We start from the raw sequence: 16,977 nt of genomic DNA, 5'->3' as shown, positions 1-16,977 counted from the left end.
AGCCAACGTTTTTGTTCCCATCCGTGAGGTGGGTGGAACAAAAAAATAAGCTCAGCCCACAAACCACAAAATGATAATGTGACAGTGACACCAAGCGATATCAGTGATAAACACAAAGCTATGTTTGAGGTATTTTGTTGATAAAATACCTTTCCGGTTATCAAAAAGAAAGAACCCAGATCAGCACATTGGACAGCGCAAGATATGCAGATCAATAAATTAACATAATAGAATATCGGAATATATGTAGGCCATATGAAAACAACTAAATTCCTATGAAGAAATATATAAGAGAACATTGAAATATGTGTAGGGAACACAGACATACAAACAAGAAGAAGAAAAAGGAAAAAAATAAAAAATAAAGCATTGAATTGTAGCCTATTACCTCTTCAGAAGGCCTCCTCCTGTCAGGCAGCACCAGTGTGTTGGCCTGGCTCCCTGGGACTATAGTGGATCCTACGCTCATTCTGGGTCCAACTAACATGTAGCGCTTGTCTCCAGATCTGTACTGGATGCTGTGGCACAGAGTCCCGTCATAGTTTGTGTCCTGTAAGTACTTGGAGGTGTAGTCAGTGCTGGACTTGGAGCACTGCATTGCAATCAGCACAATGATACTGATAATGAACAGAGCTGAGACCGAGGCCAGCGTTATCATGAGGTAAAAAGTCACATTAGTGTCCTCAGCGTCTTTAGTGGAGCTCTTAACATCAGAAGCTGCAAAAGCCTCGCTGGGCTCCACCACTTTGACAAGCACAGTAGCTGTAGCTGACAGAGACACGTTGCCATTGTCTTTGACCAGTATGACGAGTTTGTGCTGTGCCTCGTCTGTCTCTGTGAATGAGCGAAGTGTCCTGATCTGTCCTGTGTAGCGGTCCAGCCCAAACAGACTGTGGTCAGTCACTCCCTGCAGTGAAAACAGCAGCCAGCCGTTATATCCGATATCAGCGTCATAGGCCCTGACTTTAGTCACCAAGTGTCCTGCGTTCACATTGCGGGGGATTTCCTCCACTCCTTCAGCAGAAGCGTTAGAGCTGACTGGATACAGAATGACTGGAGCGTTGTCGTTCTGGTCCAGAATGAACACGTGCACTGTCACGTTGCTGCTCAGTGACGGAGTCCCAGAGTCTGAGGCCACGACTTGAAACTGAAACGACTTTAATGTCTCAAAGTCAAAGCTTTTCAGGGCCGTGATTTGACCATTTTCCGCGTTCACATTTAAAAAGAGCGCCACGTCCTTCTCTTGTCCTGTGTGCGCAATGCTGTAGGAAACATCTGCGTTTTCATTCTTATCTTTGTCTGCTGCAGTTACAGAGAACAGTGACGTCCCTGCCACGTTATTTTCTACAATATAAACGTACAGAGGATTTTGTTCAAACTGTGGGCTGTTGTCGTTTACATCTAATATCTGAATACTGAGAGTTTTAGTGGTGGATAAAGGAGGCTCCCCACAGTCAGTGGCTTTTATTGTTATGTCATAATTAGACACCTGCTCCCTGTCCAGGAAATCCTTAGTGACAACTGAATATGTGTTTTCTTTATACGAGGGTTTTAGCTCAAAAGGCACGTTGTTTGTTATGTGCGCGATGATTTTACCATTAACTCCAGAGTCTTTGTCTGTTACACTAATTAGTGATATAACTGTTCCTGGTTTTGAGTTTTCAGACACTGTGTTTGACAGAGAAGTCACATCTATTTCAGGTGAATTATCATTCACGTCAATGATTTTTATTAAAACTCTGCATTCACCTGTTAATGGAGGCGTGCCTTTATCTGACGCTTGCATTTCTAGTTCATAGAAATCCTTTTCTTCATAATCTATCTTTCCCTTTACAACAATAACTCCTGTTTTTGCGTCTAATTGAAAAATGTCATATATTCTTTGCTTCAATGTCTTAGCCAAACTATAATCAATGTCTCCGTTTGCTCCCTCGTCTGGATCTGTAGCCGTGAGTTTAAAAATTGACGAACCCGTTTGTACGTTTTCTTTGGCTGTAATTTCATAAATCTCTTGGCTAAAAACGGGTCTGTTGTCGTTACTATCAAGAACAATAATGGTAACATTCAGTGTTCCTGACCTTTGGGGTTTCCCTCCATCAACCGCTGTCACCAGAAGAAAATGCTCACTGCTTTGTTCTCTGTCCAGCATTTTTTTCAATACTAAAAATGGTATTTTTTCACCATCAGTTTCCCGAATATTGATGTCAAAATGATCATTTGCAGACAAACTGTACGTGCGGACTGAGTTCATTCCAGCGTCTGGATCATGAGCAGAGTGAAGCTGAAACCGTTTTCCTGACAAAGTATGTTCCGCTATTTCTATAGTTTCATTTCTTTTAGGAAAAGTAGGAGCGTGGTCGTTTACGTCAGTGATTTCTACCACCACATAGTGAACTTCCAGAGGGTTTTCCACTAAAACCTTCAGCTCCATCAGACACGTACCGCTGCCCTGACACAGCTGCTCTCTGTCAATGCGGCCGTGGACGAACAAAGCGCCATTATTTTGGTTTACTTCAAAAACAGCTTCTTTCATTCCCGAAACACGGAATCTTCTCTGGCTCAAAGAGTAAACGTCAAGACCAAGATCCTTTGCCACATTTCCAACAACAGTCCCGTCCTTCACCTCCTCCGGAACAGAGTATCTGATCTGAGCCAAAGCGCACTGTCCAAAAAACATCAGTAGAACCGAGCATAAAGTGATCCATGAACATTTTCCCAGTACAAATGGCCTCTTCATCTCCAACATTTTTCAAAAATCCATGTATTTTTAGAGCTGTTTTTGTAGCCACTAAAGCACCAAATAATCCAGAGCTACGCAAAAGACGAGTGAATACAACGCTCCAGTCAAAGATACATAAAGGGTCTGTGAGAGGAGGGACATGGTGCGGCAGACGTTTCAATGGTTAGTGCCACCTTGTGGTCAAATGTAAAACTTTAGACAATTATTTATTGTATTGAATAATTTTTTGCAGATAGATTCTTGTCATGAAAAACAACACATTTTCTCCATGCCATAGAAGTTTAAGAAACGGAATGTCTTATTCCCCAAAACGTATCCTTCCTTCAGCACCACGGACAGCGGCTGGACTGGCACTCAAAAACAGCGGTGAGTACTTTTCAAAACAGTATTAATAAGTTATTTTGATATATTAATAGGATTTGCTCAAAGTCACTTGAATTACAACGCAAGAACAACAAATAACAATCTTATATTGATTTTACAATCACACATCATTATACCTCGTAGCACTATTTGTATTATAACTGAACTTGTATATTCCTAGCTAAGCTTTTGTGCTTAATTACCAGGTGAACAGTTGTTGTTGTTTTTTTGTTGTTTTTTTATATCAAAACCTAAGTCAGTCTTATGGAGAGCAATGTGATTTTGAGAAGACTTGTTTTAAGTGTATCCCTTACCTCCTCAGAAGGCCTCCTCCTGTCAGGCAGCACCAGTGTGTTGGCCTGGCTCCCTGGGACTATAGTGGATCCTACGCTCATTCTGGGTCCAACTAACATGTAGCGCTTGTCTCCAGATCTGTACTGGATGCTGTGGCACAGAGTCCCGTCATAGTTTGTGTCCTGTAAGTACTTGGAGGTGTAGTCAGTGCTGGACTTGGAGCACTGCATTGCAATCAGCACAATGATACTGATAATGAACAGAGCTGAGACCGAGGCCAGAGTTATCATGAGGTAAAAAGTCACATTAGTGTCCTCAGCGTCTTTAGTGGAGCTCTTAACATCAGAAGCTGCAAAAGCCTCGCTGGGCTCCACCACTTTGACAAGCACAGTAGCTGTAGCTGACAGAGACACGTTGCCATTGTCTTTGACCAGTATGACGAGTTTGTGCTGTGCCTCGTCCGTCTCTGTGAATGAGCGAAGTGTCCTGATCTGTCCTGTGTAGCGGTCCAACCCAAACAGACTGTGGTCAGTCACTCCCTGCAGTGAAAACAGCAGCCAGCCGTTATATCCGATATCAGCGTCATAGGCCCTGACTTTAGTCACCAAGTGTCCTGCGTTCACATTGCGGGAGATTTCCTCCACTCCTTCAGCAGAAGCGTTAGAGCTGACTGGATACAGAATGACTGGAGCGTTGTCGTTCTGGTCCAGAATGAACACGTGCACTGTCACGTTGCTGCTCAGTGATGGAGTCCCAGAGTCTGAGGCCACGACTTGAAACTGAAACGACTTTAATGTCTCAAAGTCAAAGCTCTTCAGGCCCGTGATTTGACCATTTTCACTGTTAATATTGAGAAATGAAGTCACTTTGTTTTCTTCACTTCCATCTCTGTAAATGTGATAAGAAATATGAGCATTTTCACCTTCATCATGATCAATAGATTGAACAGAAAACAACTGAGTTCCTGGTTCATTGCCCTCAGTGATATAAAAACTATATGATTTAAGGACAAACTCTGGGCTGTTGTCGTTCACATCTGATATGACAATATGAATATTCTTCTCAGATGTAAGTGAGGGCTGGCCATGATCTTTGGCCACTATAGAAAGTACATATTCTGACTGTGTCTCTCTATCCAGAGTGGATTTAGTCACAAGTGAATACATTTTGTCTTGTAGAGAAGGAGACAGTGTAAAGGGAACATCTCCTTCTATTGTACATGTCACTTTCCCGTTCAGCCCAGAGTCTCTGTCATTAACACTGATCAGAGCCACAGTAGTCCCGGGACGAGTGTCTTCAGGAATGGAGCTGGAAAATGAAGTAACTTCAATCTCAGGCGCATTATCATTTACATCTACTATTTTAATTATGATGTTTTTTTCAGTCGTTAGTGGGGGAAGGCCTTTGTCTGACGCTTCTATTTCAATTTCATATTCCCCATTTTGTTCAAAATCTATTTCACCTTTAACAATGATGTCACCTGTTGATGTACTTATTTCAAATTTTTGAAATAATTCCTGCATTACACTGTCACTAAACCTGTAAATCACATCTCCATTTAGACCTTCGTCTAAATCAGTTGCATTAATTTGCATCACCGTAGTTCCAACTGGGGCGTTTTCTACCAGCTCCCCAGAGTAGGAGTCTTTAGTAAAAATTGGTGCGTTGTCATTGACATCTAATACATTTATTATAATATTTATCTCACCAGATTTAGGTGGTTTTCCTCCATCTAGAGCTGTCAGCAGTAACGAATGCCTGCGTTCCTTCTCCCTGTCCAATTGTTTATGTAATATGAGTATTGGGATTTTATCCTCTTTTCCTTTGTCCTTTACTTCTAAACGGAAATGTTCGTTTGCGTTTAGTTTATATTGTTGTACAGAAAAAACACCACTGTCTGGGTCTCGTGCAGGCTGCAATAGAAAGCTTTTCCCAGTTGCAACCGACTCTGAAATGTCAACAGTCTTTTCTTTCCATTGAAATCTGGGGATATTATCATTTACATCTAGAATTTCCACAGAAATATAATGAATTTCGAGGGGGTTTTCAAGTACAGTTTTAAGGTTTATTAGACAGGTATTGCTCCCGTCACACACTTCCTCTCGGTCTATCTTTCGGCTCACGTATAAGATCCCGTTATCTAGATTTACGTGGAATAGTGGGTCTTTTACATCCGTCACAATCCGGTATTTCCTGTCTTTTAATGTTCCTTTATCCAATCCCAGGTCTTTGGCTACATTCCCCACAACCGTGCCTTCACTGACTTCTTCCAAAATCGCATATCTTATCTGCGCAAAGACTCCGTTCCACAACAGCGCGATACATGTAAATATGGTCAGCAGCAGCAGTCCCGTTCTTTGTGCGTTGGATTCTCTTTGTCCCATCAGCAGCAGCATCGTCAAATTCGTGAAAAAAACAAACAAACTTGAAACCACGTGTAAATGCCTCTTCAAAAACAGCAAATAGTCCGGGTGGAAAAGCACGTATGGGTCCGATCGGTCAGTTTCTGTTTTAAAATGACAAATCATTCGCGTCTAAACCATGCTCCACTATAGAAGGTGAGATTCTGTTAAGGGGCGGACTGAAAATGAATTAGATGTGGGTGCAGTGGGTGTCTGCTTGCACACTGACACCATGCGTCTTTCGTTGGCTCTGCATTACAAACCTCAGAGATGAGTATACAGCACCAGCGCGAGAATAACTATGCAAAGATGTGTTCATTGTCTACAGATCTTTGGCCATTTGGTCCAAGGCGCTGTTCGGTTTTCACCCGCTGATTTTAAGATATTTGTTAATGTTGTGCCATGTAAACGACGCATAGTGTATTTGTTACAAGAATGCAGCTTTTTAAACTCGTAATATACACTATATCTTGGGTCAAACATTCTGATACACCTTTCTAAAGCCCGTGTTGTTTTGATGAGTCTCTACTGACCACTGCTGTCCCTTTGGTCGTAGACTGAGCAGGTAACCTCGGGGAAAGTTTATCACTGGATAAATACGCAACAGGAAATAAATAGTCCATCTCCATCAAATTGCCCATCAGCCTGTACCATTAATAACACTAAAGCTTTATAAATATTAAAGATTATTATTATTTCTTAAATTAAACATTCAAATACAATGAATTATTATTACCTAATTGCTTATGTATTAACAAAAAGCCGAAGAAACTGCGGTTTGAAAGTCAATACAAAAAGGCTTAAGGTGTTCAGTCTTATTTTATTTTTTTTACTCTCAGTCCAGTCTTTGATGTAGTATTGATATGAAGTTAATTTTTAACAACAATAACTATCTCTAATGAGTCACTTTTTTAGGGTGAATTAAACAAAATTGCAATCACTTACAGCTAGAGAACGAAATAAAACTAAGTAAAATCAAATATAACCCCAAAAACACCATGATCTTAAAGAATTTGTAAGAATTGCTTTACATTTTTTTTAATAAAGCTTTTTCTTCTAAATGTTTTGTGCTCAGAGAGAGGGGAGGACATGTCATAGAAAGTCAAGGTCAGGATGCAAATTCACGACACTGCAGCTGGGTGTACCTTAAAATCTGGTATGTATTTTTGTTGATTTACAGGATGTGCTAGTGGAGGCACATAAAGTGTTAGGTGGATATTTAAACGTGCGAAAATGAGCCAAATTAATATGAAAATGTATATTAGGCAAGTATAATCATAATGTCTTACCTCCTCAGAGGGCCTCCTCCTGTCAGGCAGCACCAGTGTGTTGGCCTGGCTCCCTGGGACTATAGTGGATCCTACGCTCATTCTGGGTCCAACTAACATGTAGCGCTTGTCTCCAGATCTGTACTGGATGCTGTGGCACAGAGTACCGTCATAGTTTGTGTCCTGTAAGTACTTGGAGGTGTAGTCAGTGCTGGACTTGGAGCACTGCATTGCAATCAGCACAATGATGCTGATAATGAACAGAGCTGAGACCGAGGCCAGAGTTATCATGAGGTAAAAAGTCACATTAGTGTCCTCAGCATCTTTAGTGGAGCTCTTAACATCAGAAGCTGCAAAAGCCTCGCTGGGCTCCACCACTTTGACAAGCACAGTAGCTGTAGCTGACAGAGACACGTTGCCATTGTCTTTGACCAGTATGACGAGTTTGTGCTGTGCCTCGTCTGTCTCTGTGAATGAGCGAAGTGTCCTGATCTGTCCTGTGTAGCGGTCCAACCCAAACAGACTGTGGTCAGTCACTCCCTGCAGTGAAAACAGCAGCCAGCCGTTATATCCGATATCAGCGTCATAGGCCCTGACTTTAGTCACCAAGTGTCCTGCGTTCACATTGCGGGGGATTTCCTCCACTCCTTCAGCAGAAGCGTTAGAGCTGACTGGATACAGAATGACTGGAGCGTTGTCGTTCTGGTCCAGAATGAACACGTGCACTGTCACGTTGCTGCTCAGTGACGGAGTCCCAGAGTCTGAGGCCACGACTTGAAACTGGAACGACTTTAATGTCTCAAAGTCAAAGCTTTTCAGGGCCGTGATTTGACCATTTTCCGCGTTCACATTTAAAAAGAGCGCCACGTCCTTCTCTTGTCCTGTGCGCGCAATGCTGTAGGAAACATCGGCGTTTTCATTCTTATCTTTGTCTGCTGCAGTTACAGAGAACAGTGACGTCCCTGCCACGTTATTTTCTACAATATAAAAGTACAGAGGACTTTGTTCAAACTGTGGGCTGTTGTCGTTTACATCTAATATCTGAATACTGAGAGTTTTAGTGGTGGATAAAGGAGGCTCCCCACAGTCAGTGGCTTTTATTGTTATGTCATAATTAGACACCTCCTCCCTGTCCAGGAAATCCTTAGTGACAACTGAATATGTGTTTTCTTTATACGAGGGTTTTAGCTCAAAAGGCACGTTGTTTGTTATGTGCGCGATGATTTTACCATTGACTCCAGAGTCTTTGTCTTTGACGCGAATGAGAGAAATTACTGTTCCTGGTTTTGAGTTTTCAGACACTGTGTTTGACAGTGAAGTCACATCTATTTCAGGTGAATTATCATTAATATCAATTACTTTTATAATGACTCTACATTCTCCTCCTAAAGGAGGCGTGCCTTTATCTGACGCCTCTACATCTAATTCATATTTGGAAGTTTCTTCAAAATCAACTGGTCCTTTAGTTGTAATCTCACCTGTAATATTATTTATCATAAATACGTTTTTTATCATTTGAATGAGCGATTCTCTGAGACTGTACTCAATTTCCCTATTAATCCCCTCGTCGGCATCAGTTGCAGTGAGACCAATTACTACTGTTCCTATTTTAACATTTTCTCGTACGGAAATTTCATAAACTTCGTGAGCAAAAACTGGCTTGTTGTCGTTACTGTCCAGAACAATAATTGTAATATTTAGTGTCGCTGATCTTCTGGGTTTACCTCCGTCAACAGCTGTAATAAGTAAAGAGTGTTTCTTGCTTTCCTCTCGATCTAAAGGTTTCTTTAAAACTAAAAACGGTGTTTTACTTAAATCACTTTCACGGACATTAATGTCAAAGTGTTCATTTGCAGGTAAAATATAGGTGCGAATTGAGTTAGTTCCTGCGTCAGGATCACGAGCGGGATGAAGCTGAAATCGTTTTCCAGACAATGTATGTTCTGCTATTTCAATTGTTTCATTTATATTGGGAAAAGCAGGAGCGTGATCATTTACATCAGTGATTTCTACAACCACATAGTGAACTTCCAGAGGGTTTTCCACCAGAACCTTCAGCTCCATCAGACACGTACCGCTGCCCTGACACAGCTGTTCTCTGTCAATGCGGCCGTGGACGAACAAAGCGCCATTGTCAGGATTTACTCCAAAAATATTTCCATTTGTTTCAGAAACAACACGAAATCGCCTCTCACCTAACGAGGCAACAACAAGACCAAGATCCTTTGCGACATTTCCAACAACAGTCCCGTCCCTCACCTCCTCCGGAACAGAGTATCTGATCTGAGCCAAAGCGCACTGTCCAAAAATGAGCAGTTGAGCCAAGAACAAACAGATCCACGAGCAGATTGTCGGTTGAAAAGGGTTTTCGTTTGCCATAGTCAGTCAATACTTTAGGTTTGAATATTGACTGTTTTGAAATTATACAGCAAGAAAAGCACAGTACTAAAGATCCACAGTAGGCTAAAAGGTAAAACACAAATGGTAACTGCCGTCCAGTCCAAAAGAAACAAAGGGGTCTGTGAGAGGAGGTACAAAGTGAACCAGGGGTTTCTTTACTGAGTGCTGCCACCTCGTGGGCAACTATGATATGAAAGTCAATGTATTGCAACTCTATTAATTAAACATCACTGGTCGTATGAATTATAGGAGTCTTGGAGAGTTCGTTTTTGAAGAAGGCTACAAGACATTATGCTTATCACTCCTTCAGAACCACGGACAGAGTCGGGCCAATACAAGTTCGAACAGCTTTAACTATGGGACCCAAAAACCAAAACAAGTTCAAAACATGAGAATGAGCATTTTGGCATTTTTTTTTTCATGTTCACTCTTCTCAAAATTCAAATTAGGATCAACCGTTGCTTTCTTGATTTAAATCCAGAAGATCATTTTGAAAATATCACGTAAAACAAAACGTGTATATTCCAATCAACTTTTTTATTAATAGTTTATTTAAAACTAACATAACAGAGGCCATTGCCACGTTCAAAACAGTAACCATTACCATGTCCATAGGCCACAACCAATCACTTTTTTACTGACCAGATAAGACTTCATTTCTGTAGCAGATTTTCCAAACAAAGTCCATTCCCAAAGTGCTATTAAAAGTCAAATAAAATATCTAACACTCTTTTAAACGATATTTTATGCGTTTATTATTTAGTTATAAATAGTTCAAGAAGCGATTTGTTACTGTGATGACGTAATTATTTTTGTCATACTGTAATTCCAAGGTTATTACTTTTATTTACTGACCAGTGTTTCAAAGGGTATGGTTTTAAGACACCATATGCTAATCAATTAAAGTTAATAGATAAGCATTTTCCTTTGGACATTTATTGTATGGTATATTTTAATTGTACATGGATAGTGTACAATAAACATTAATAAAAATAAAGAAAATGCTTTGTACCAGGCTATAGCAAATATATACATTTCCACCTGCAGACCCTTTAAGTCAACTGAATACTTATTCACCATATATGAAAAAAACAAAAATAAATTACTGCTTTTTCATAAGATATAAAATTAAAAACACTTTCTTTGAACACTCAATAGTCTTACCTCTTCAGAAGGCCTCCTCCTGTCAGGCAGCACCAGTGTGTTGGCCTGGCTCCCTGGGACTATAGTGGATCCTACGCTCATTCTGGGTCCAACTAACATGTAGCGCTTGTCTCCAGATCTGTACTGGATGCTGTGGCACAGAGTCCCGTCATAGTTTGTGTCCTGTAAGTACTTGGAGGTGTAGTCAGTGCTGGACTTGGAGCACTGCATTGCAATCAGCACAATGATGCTGATAATGAACAGAGCTGAGACCGAGGCCAGAGTTATCATGAGGTAAAAAGTCACATTAGTGTCCTCAGCGTCTTTAGTGGAGCTCTTAACATCAGAAGCTGCAAAAGCCTCACTGGGCTCCACCACTTTGACAAGCACAGTAGCTGTAGCTGACAGAGACACGTTGCCATTGTCTTTGACCAGTATGACGAGTTTGTGCTGGGCCTCGTCTGTCTCTGTGAATGAGCGAAGTGTCCTGATCTGTCCTGTGTAGCGGTCCAACCCAAACAGACTGTGGTCAGTCACTCCCTGCAGTGAAAACAGCAGCCAGCCGTTATATCCGATATCAGCGTCATAGGCCCTGACTTTAGTCACCAAGTGTCCTGCGTTCACATTGCGGGGGATTTCCTCTACTCCTTCAGCAGAAGCGTTAGAGCTGACTGGATACAGAATGACTGGAGCGTTGTCGTTCTGGTCCAGAATGAACACGTGCACTGTCACGTTGCTGCTCAGTGACGGAGTCCCAGAGTCTGAGGCCACGACTTGAAAGTGGAACGACTTTAATGTCTCAAAGTCAAAGCTTTTCAGGGCCGTGATTTGACCATTTTCCGCGTTCACATTTAAAAAGAGCGCCACGTCCTTCTCTTGTCCTGTGCGCGCAATGCTGTAGGAAACATCTGCGTTTTCATTCTTATCTTTGTCTGCTGCAGTTACAGAGAACAGTGAAGTCCCTGCCACGTTATTTTCTACAATATAAAAGTACAGATGATTTTGTTCAAACTGTGGGCTGTTGTCGTTTACATCTAATATCTGAATACTGAGAGTTTTAGTGGTGGATAAAGGAGGCTCCCCACAGTCAGTGGCTTTTATTGTTATGTCATAATTAGACACCTGCTCTCTGTCCAGGAAATCCTTAGTGACAACTGAATATGTGTTTTCTTTATACGAGGGTTTTAGCTCAAAAGGCACGTTGTTTGTTATGTGCGCGATGATTTTACCATTAACTCCAGAGTCTTTGTCTGTTACACTAATTAGTGATATAGCTGTCCCTCTTTTGGAGTCTTCAGACACTGTATTTGACAAAGAAGTTACATCAATTTCAGGTGAATTATCATTAACATCTATAATCTTTATAATAACTCTGCATTCACCTGTTAATGGGGGCGTGTCTTTATCCGACGCCTCCACATCTAATTCATAGTGTTCTGTTTTTTCAAAGTCAATTGGGCCTTTTGTGACAATTTCCCCTGTTACTCTATTTAATTCAAATGTTAAATATACATCTTGTGTCAATGTTTCCCCGAGGCTGTACTCAATTTCTCCATTTATTCCCTCGTCAGCGTCTGTAGCATTTAACTTAAATATTACATTTCCTCTCTCCAAATTTTCTTTCACTGTGATATGATAAACCTCTTGAGTAAAAGCTGGTCTATTGTCATTAATGTCCAGAACGATTATAGTAATATTTAGTGTCCCGGACTTTGGTGGTTTTCCTCCGTCAACCGCGGTGAGAAGCAAAGAGTGTTTGCTGCTCTGTTCTCGGTCTAAAGGCTTCTTTAGCTCCAGAAACGGAATTTTACCTATGTCACTTTGTCGGATATTAATTTCAAAATGCTCATTTGCAGACAACGTATACGTGCGGATTGAATTTATTCCTGCGTCGGGATCATGGGCAGGGTGGAGTTGAAATCTTTTACCCGGTAAAGTGTGCTCTCCAATTTCAAACGTTTGGTTAAATTTGGGAAATCTTGGCGCGTGGTCATTTACATCAGTGATTTCTACAACTAAATAGTGAACTTCCAGAGGGTTTTCCACCAGAACCTTCAGCTCCATCAGACACGTACCGCTGCCCTGACACAGCTGCTCTCTGTCAATGCGGCCGTGGACGAACAAAGCGCCATTCTCGGGATTTACCTCAAAAATACTTTCCTTAGCTCCAGGGGCAACGCGGAACTGTCTATCACTTAATGAAGCAACATCAAGACCAAGATCCTTTGCCACATTTCCAACAACAGTCCCATCCCTCACCTCCTCCGGAACAGAGTATCTGATCTGAGCCAAAGTGCACTGTCCAAAAATGAGCAGAAGAGCCAAGAACAAACTGATCCAGGAGCAGATTGTCGGTTGAAAAGAGTGTTCGATTCCCATAGTCGTCAACAGTCAAATGTTTAGGTTTGAATATTGATTGTTTTAAAATCGTCTCCAAGAAAGCAAAGCACTAAAGATCCACAGTAGGCTAAAAGGTAAAACACAAATGGCAACTGCTGTCCAGTCCAACAAAAACAAAAGGGTCTGTGAGAGGAGGTACAAAGTGAACCAGGGGTTTCTTTATTGAGTGCTGCCACCTTGTGGTCAACTATGATACGAAAGTCAATGTATTGCAACTCTATTAATTAAACATTGTTGGTCGTGTGAATTACAGGAGTCTTGGAAAGTCAGTATTTGAAGAAGGCTACAAGACAAATTCTTATCAGTCCTTCAGAACCACGGACAGAGTCGGGCCAATACAAGTTCGAACAACTTTAACTATTGGACCCTAAACCACCACCAGTTCAAAACATAAACATGATAATTAGCATTTCTTGCACATGTTGTCATTTTCACTGTACTCGACATTCAAGTTAGGATCAGTCGTTGTTTTCGTCATTTAATTTAGGAAAATGATTTGGTAATAGTACATGAGTCCATCCCAGAGTCCATTTTTTATAATTATTCATTTATTTAAAAGGGACTGAACAGAAACCATTGTTACTTTCAAAATAGTAACCAATGCCATATCAATGAGCCACAACCAATGGCTTTATTACTCACAAGATAATATTTAATTTTTATAGGAAATTTAACAAGTGCAGCACAAAGTGAAATAAAATGTGCTTAATAAATAAATGAACTTTATTTTATGTAATTATGTATACACCTCATTATTCTAAAAAAACTGTTTAAGAAGTGACTTGTAACTGCAAAGACCTGATTTTATTTTCATGCTATAATACAAAGTTCATTAATTGCTTTTACTGACCAGTGGCAAAGGTAATAAATCAATGGTTTGCATATATATATATATATATATATATATATATATATATATATATATATATATATATATATATATATATATATATATATATATATATATAGCTACTCACAAGGCTTTTGAATGCAGAAATGAACGAAAAGAGCAACATGAGAAGCAGTGGTGCAGTTACTGTAAGAGTCCAACACAAAAGAAAGTAGCATTGGTTTTCTTTTGTCATCTACAGTTAAACAAGCAGCAGTTTCAAAAGTTTTGATGAGACCTTTACACCTGAAAGACACTTCATGGAGCTGACAGACGGAACGAGGACAAGTGGAGTTGCCCTGAATCGCGGAGTAGCAGAAATCTACCTGCAAGACGACGAGGAACGCAGAGTAAAGGCAACGCTGGACGGAGTACTTTACATCCCTACGTACCCACAGGACATCTTCTTGGTCTAGTCAGCCACCACCAACGGAGCTTCAGTCGCCTTCAAGCAGGGGGGTAACCTAATCCATAAAGACGATACAACGTTTGACATAAAAGAATATGGACGGTTGTACTAAATACTGTTAACAATGAGAATACTGTTAATGATGAATGTCACAAGTGTCATGATGTAGAAACTTGGCACAAGATCCATGGTCACTGTAACTACGAAGATTTGGCAAAGTTAGAAAATGTCATTGAGGGCATGAAAATCAAAGGTAAAGCTAACAAATCTAGATCAGAATGTGAAGTGTATATAAAATGGAAGATTATTCATACTCAAAACAGAGAGCCTGACACACGAGCAAAAGTGTTTGAGCTAGTCCACACAGACCAAACTTGACCGATAGAAGCTAAAGAGGGTTTAAGGTACACATTGGCATTTACTGATGACTACTCTGGAACAACATGTGTGCACTTCCTGCAGTTGTCACATATTATGTAAAAGTTCAAACGTGTCAGGTCAGACAATGGAACGGTAATTCACTTCTAAACGGTTCCAGTCTTTACTCGGTAAGAATAAGACACGAGACCTCAGCACCGTATTCACCCCACCAAAGCGGGACAACCATCGAAACTGGAGAACAGTTTTTGAGATGGCTCGGTGCATGCTTCATGAAAGTAATCTACCAAAGAAACTATGGACATATGCTGTTATGACAGCTGCAGTGATTGGCGATAGCTGTTATAACAAGCACAGAGGTCAGACCCCTTATTACAAGGGAAGAAGCCAGACAAGTCAAACATTTAACTTTTTGGGTCAGTTCGTTACAGTTATTGACAAGACAATAAGAAGCCAGACTCTGGATGTGATAGCGTTTTTGTGGGATGTGACAAAAACAGTCCGTCATATTTAGTGTATTACCCAGACACTGGACGAGTTCTAAAACACAGGTTGGTTAAGTTCCTCACTAAGAGTGTAGTTGAGCGCCATACCCAGATCTACCAGTGGGATTGTTACAGTGCTTCTCTACACAAGACGAGCCAAACAACGAAAGTCAAAGTGAGGTACAGGAGCCTAATATTGAAAGTCATGTCAACAGCACAAATGACTGTGAATCTGCAGAACAAGAACAGGGAAAACAGAATGTAAGTAATGAGACACACTACCCTAAAAGTACAAGGAAAAGTCCTCTGTATCTGAAAGACTATGTTCACACTGAAGAAGATGACCAAACCTTAACAAACCTTGATTACTGTTACAAGCCGATGTGTGGTGTGCCACAGACTTTTGAAGAGGCTGTGCACTCCCCAAAGTCAAAATTACCGACTAATGCCATGAAAGACGAAATGAGATCTCTGAAATAAAATTACACATACACGTTGACCACACTGCCAGAAGGTAAAAATGCAGTGGGGGGCATTGGGTATTTGTAGTAAAAGAGAATGCAGATCATACTGAGACTTTCAAAGCCAGGTACATTGCTAAAGGCTACAGTCAAGTAGAAGGGATTGACTACAAGGAGACATTTTCTCCAACTGTGGGCATGACCTAAGTACGCTGTTTGATGCAAATGGCAGTACAGTACAACTTAAAACTTCACCAAATGGATGTAAAAACGTTTTATTTGCATGCTCCAATCGATTGTGAGTTGTGCAACCAGAAGGATTTAAAGTCAAATCAGACGACGGTGAAAAGCTAGTTTGCAAAGTTAACAAATCTTTATATGGTTTGAAACAATTTAGGAGAAACTGGAACAATATGTTACAAGATCATCTATGTAAAAGAAGTTTTACACAAAATCCTGTAGATCACTGTGTTTACAACAGTCAAACAGAAAATGAGTTATTGTGATCATTTGACTTTGATTTGGGTTGATTATGTTATCATTGCTTCTAACAATGAAGATTGACTCAAATGAAATGAAAATGAAATGAAACAAATGTCAAGCGAAAAGTTTAAGACGAAAGATCTTGGTGAGCTTAAACACTTCCTAGGTATCGACTGTACCCAAGGCACAGAGATAAAACTGAACCACAAAAACACAACTTTGATGCTGATGGTGAGCCAGTAGATGCAGAAAGGTATCGTGAACGAGTGGGCAGCTTGATATATTCAATGACTTGTAAACAACCAGATTTAAGATGGATTGTAAGCAAACTTTCTCAGTGTTTGTCAGACCCAAAAGATCATTATTGGATAGCAGCAAAACACATGGTAAGATATTTAAAAGGTACATTGAACAAAGAGTTGTGTTCAAAAAGACCGAAGGGAATCTTGACCTTTATAGCATTTAGTGATACAGATTGGGCAACAGATTCTAGTGACAGAAGAAGTACTACTGGACACTGTTTTGCACAAACTCAAAGGGGCTACTCAGAGTTTATACCACACACAACTACTGGCAAAAATGGACAATGAACATCAATACTCACCAGTTTTTTTTCTATAGCAATAATCAAGATAATCAAGGTGCAATAGCATTATCAAAAAATCCCATAAACCGCCAGAGGTGTAAGCATATTGACATAAAGTACCATTTCATTAGGTTTGCACTCAACGACAAGAAAATCTGTATAGAGTATTGTGCTACAGCAGACATGGTTGCAGACATTTTCACTAAATCTGTCAACAAGCTAAAAAAGGAGAGGTTTACAAGTTGTTGTTTTTTGGAGAGTAAATGTAAATGGTGT

At 40.4% G+C, this 16,977-nt stretch overlaps 4 protein-coding genes across 5 annotated transcripts in view; all 4 read right to left on the bottom strand.

Moving 5' to 3' along the window:
• The window catches only part of LOC140354588 (protocadherin alpha-2-like), a 91,546-nt gene that overhangs the window by 57,564 nt on the left and 17,005 nt on the right, over positions 1-16,977 (bottom strand). The window contains exon 1 of one of the 2 annotated variants that reach the window (XM_072439651.1): positions 389-2,843. The exons of the other annotated variant lie outside the window; for it this stretch is intronic. Within the exon in view, the coding sequence (XP_072295752.1) occupies positions 389-2,746 (2,358 nt within the window). The 5' untranslated portion in view covers positions 2,747-2,843. Of the gene's footprint in view, positions 1-388; positions 2,844-16,977 lie in introns of those variants that run through there. 2 annotated transcript variants of the gene reach the window in all.
• On the bottom strand, positions 3,355-5,949 carry LOC140347784 (protocadherin alpha-3-like). The gene has a single exon (XM_072434236.1). The coding sequence runs from the start codon at positions 5,923-5,925 to the stop codon at positions 3,355-3,357; it is 2,571 nt and encodes an 856-aa protein (XP_072290337.1). The 5' UTR covers positions 5,926-5,949.
• Positions 6,974-9,503, bottom strand: LOC140347768 (protocadherin alpha-2-like). The gene is made up of 2 exons (XM_072434234.1): positions 7,089-9,503; positions 6,974-6,985 (listed from the first exon to the last, which is right to left on the bottom strand). The coding sequence occupies exons 1-2, from the start codon at positions 9,444-9,446 to the stop codon at positions 6,974-6,976; spliced, it is 2,370 nt and encodes a 789-aa protein (XP_072290335.1). The 5' UTR covers positions 9,447-9,503.
• LOC140347752 (protocadherin alpha-2-like) lies at positions 10,596-13,031 on the bottom strand. The gene has a single exon (XM_072434233.1). The coding sequence runs from the start codon at positions 12,987-12,989 to the stop codon at positions 10,596-10,598; it is 2,394 nt and encodes a 797-aa protein (XP_072290334.1). The 5' UTR covers positions 12,990-13,031.

This window comes from Eucyclogobius newberryi, unplaced genomic scaffold, assembly GCF_026437365.1.
Source record: "Eucyclogobius newberryi isolate DKJ021-1_F unplaced genomic scaffold, fEucNew1.0.hap1 SCAF_11, whole genome shotgun sequence".
Lineage (NCBI taxonomy): Eukaryota > Metazoa > Chordata > Actinopteri > Gobiiformes > Gobiidae > Eucyclogobius > Eucyclogobius newberryi.
The sequence above is the reverse complement of the archived record's forward strand: the minus strand, read 5'-3'. Positions and strand labels throughout refer to the sequence as shown.

Bases quoted from the DNA above. Each gene is read 5' to 3' on its own strand.
- LOC140347784 (XM_072434236.1), bottom strand. From the start codon at position 5,925: ATGATTTGTCATTTTAAAACAGAAACTGACCGATCGGACCCATACGTG.
- LOC140347768 (XM_072434234.1), bottom strand. From the start codon at position 9,446: ATGGCAAACGAAAACCCTTTTCAACCGACAATCTGCTCGTGGATCTGT.
- LOC140347752 (XM_072434233.1), bottom strand. From the start codon at position 12,989: ATGGGAATCGAACACTCTTTTCAACCGACAATCTGCTCCTGGATCAGT.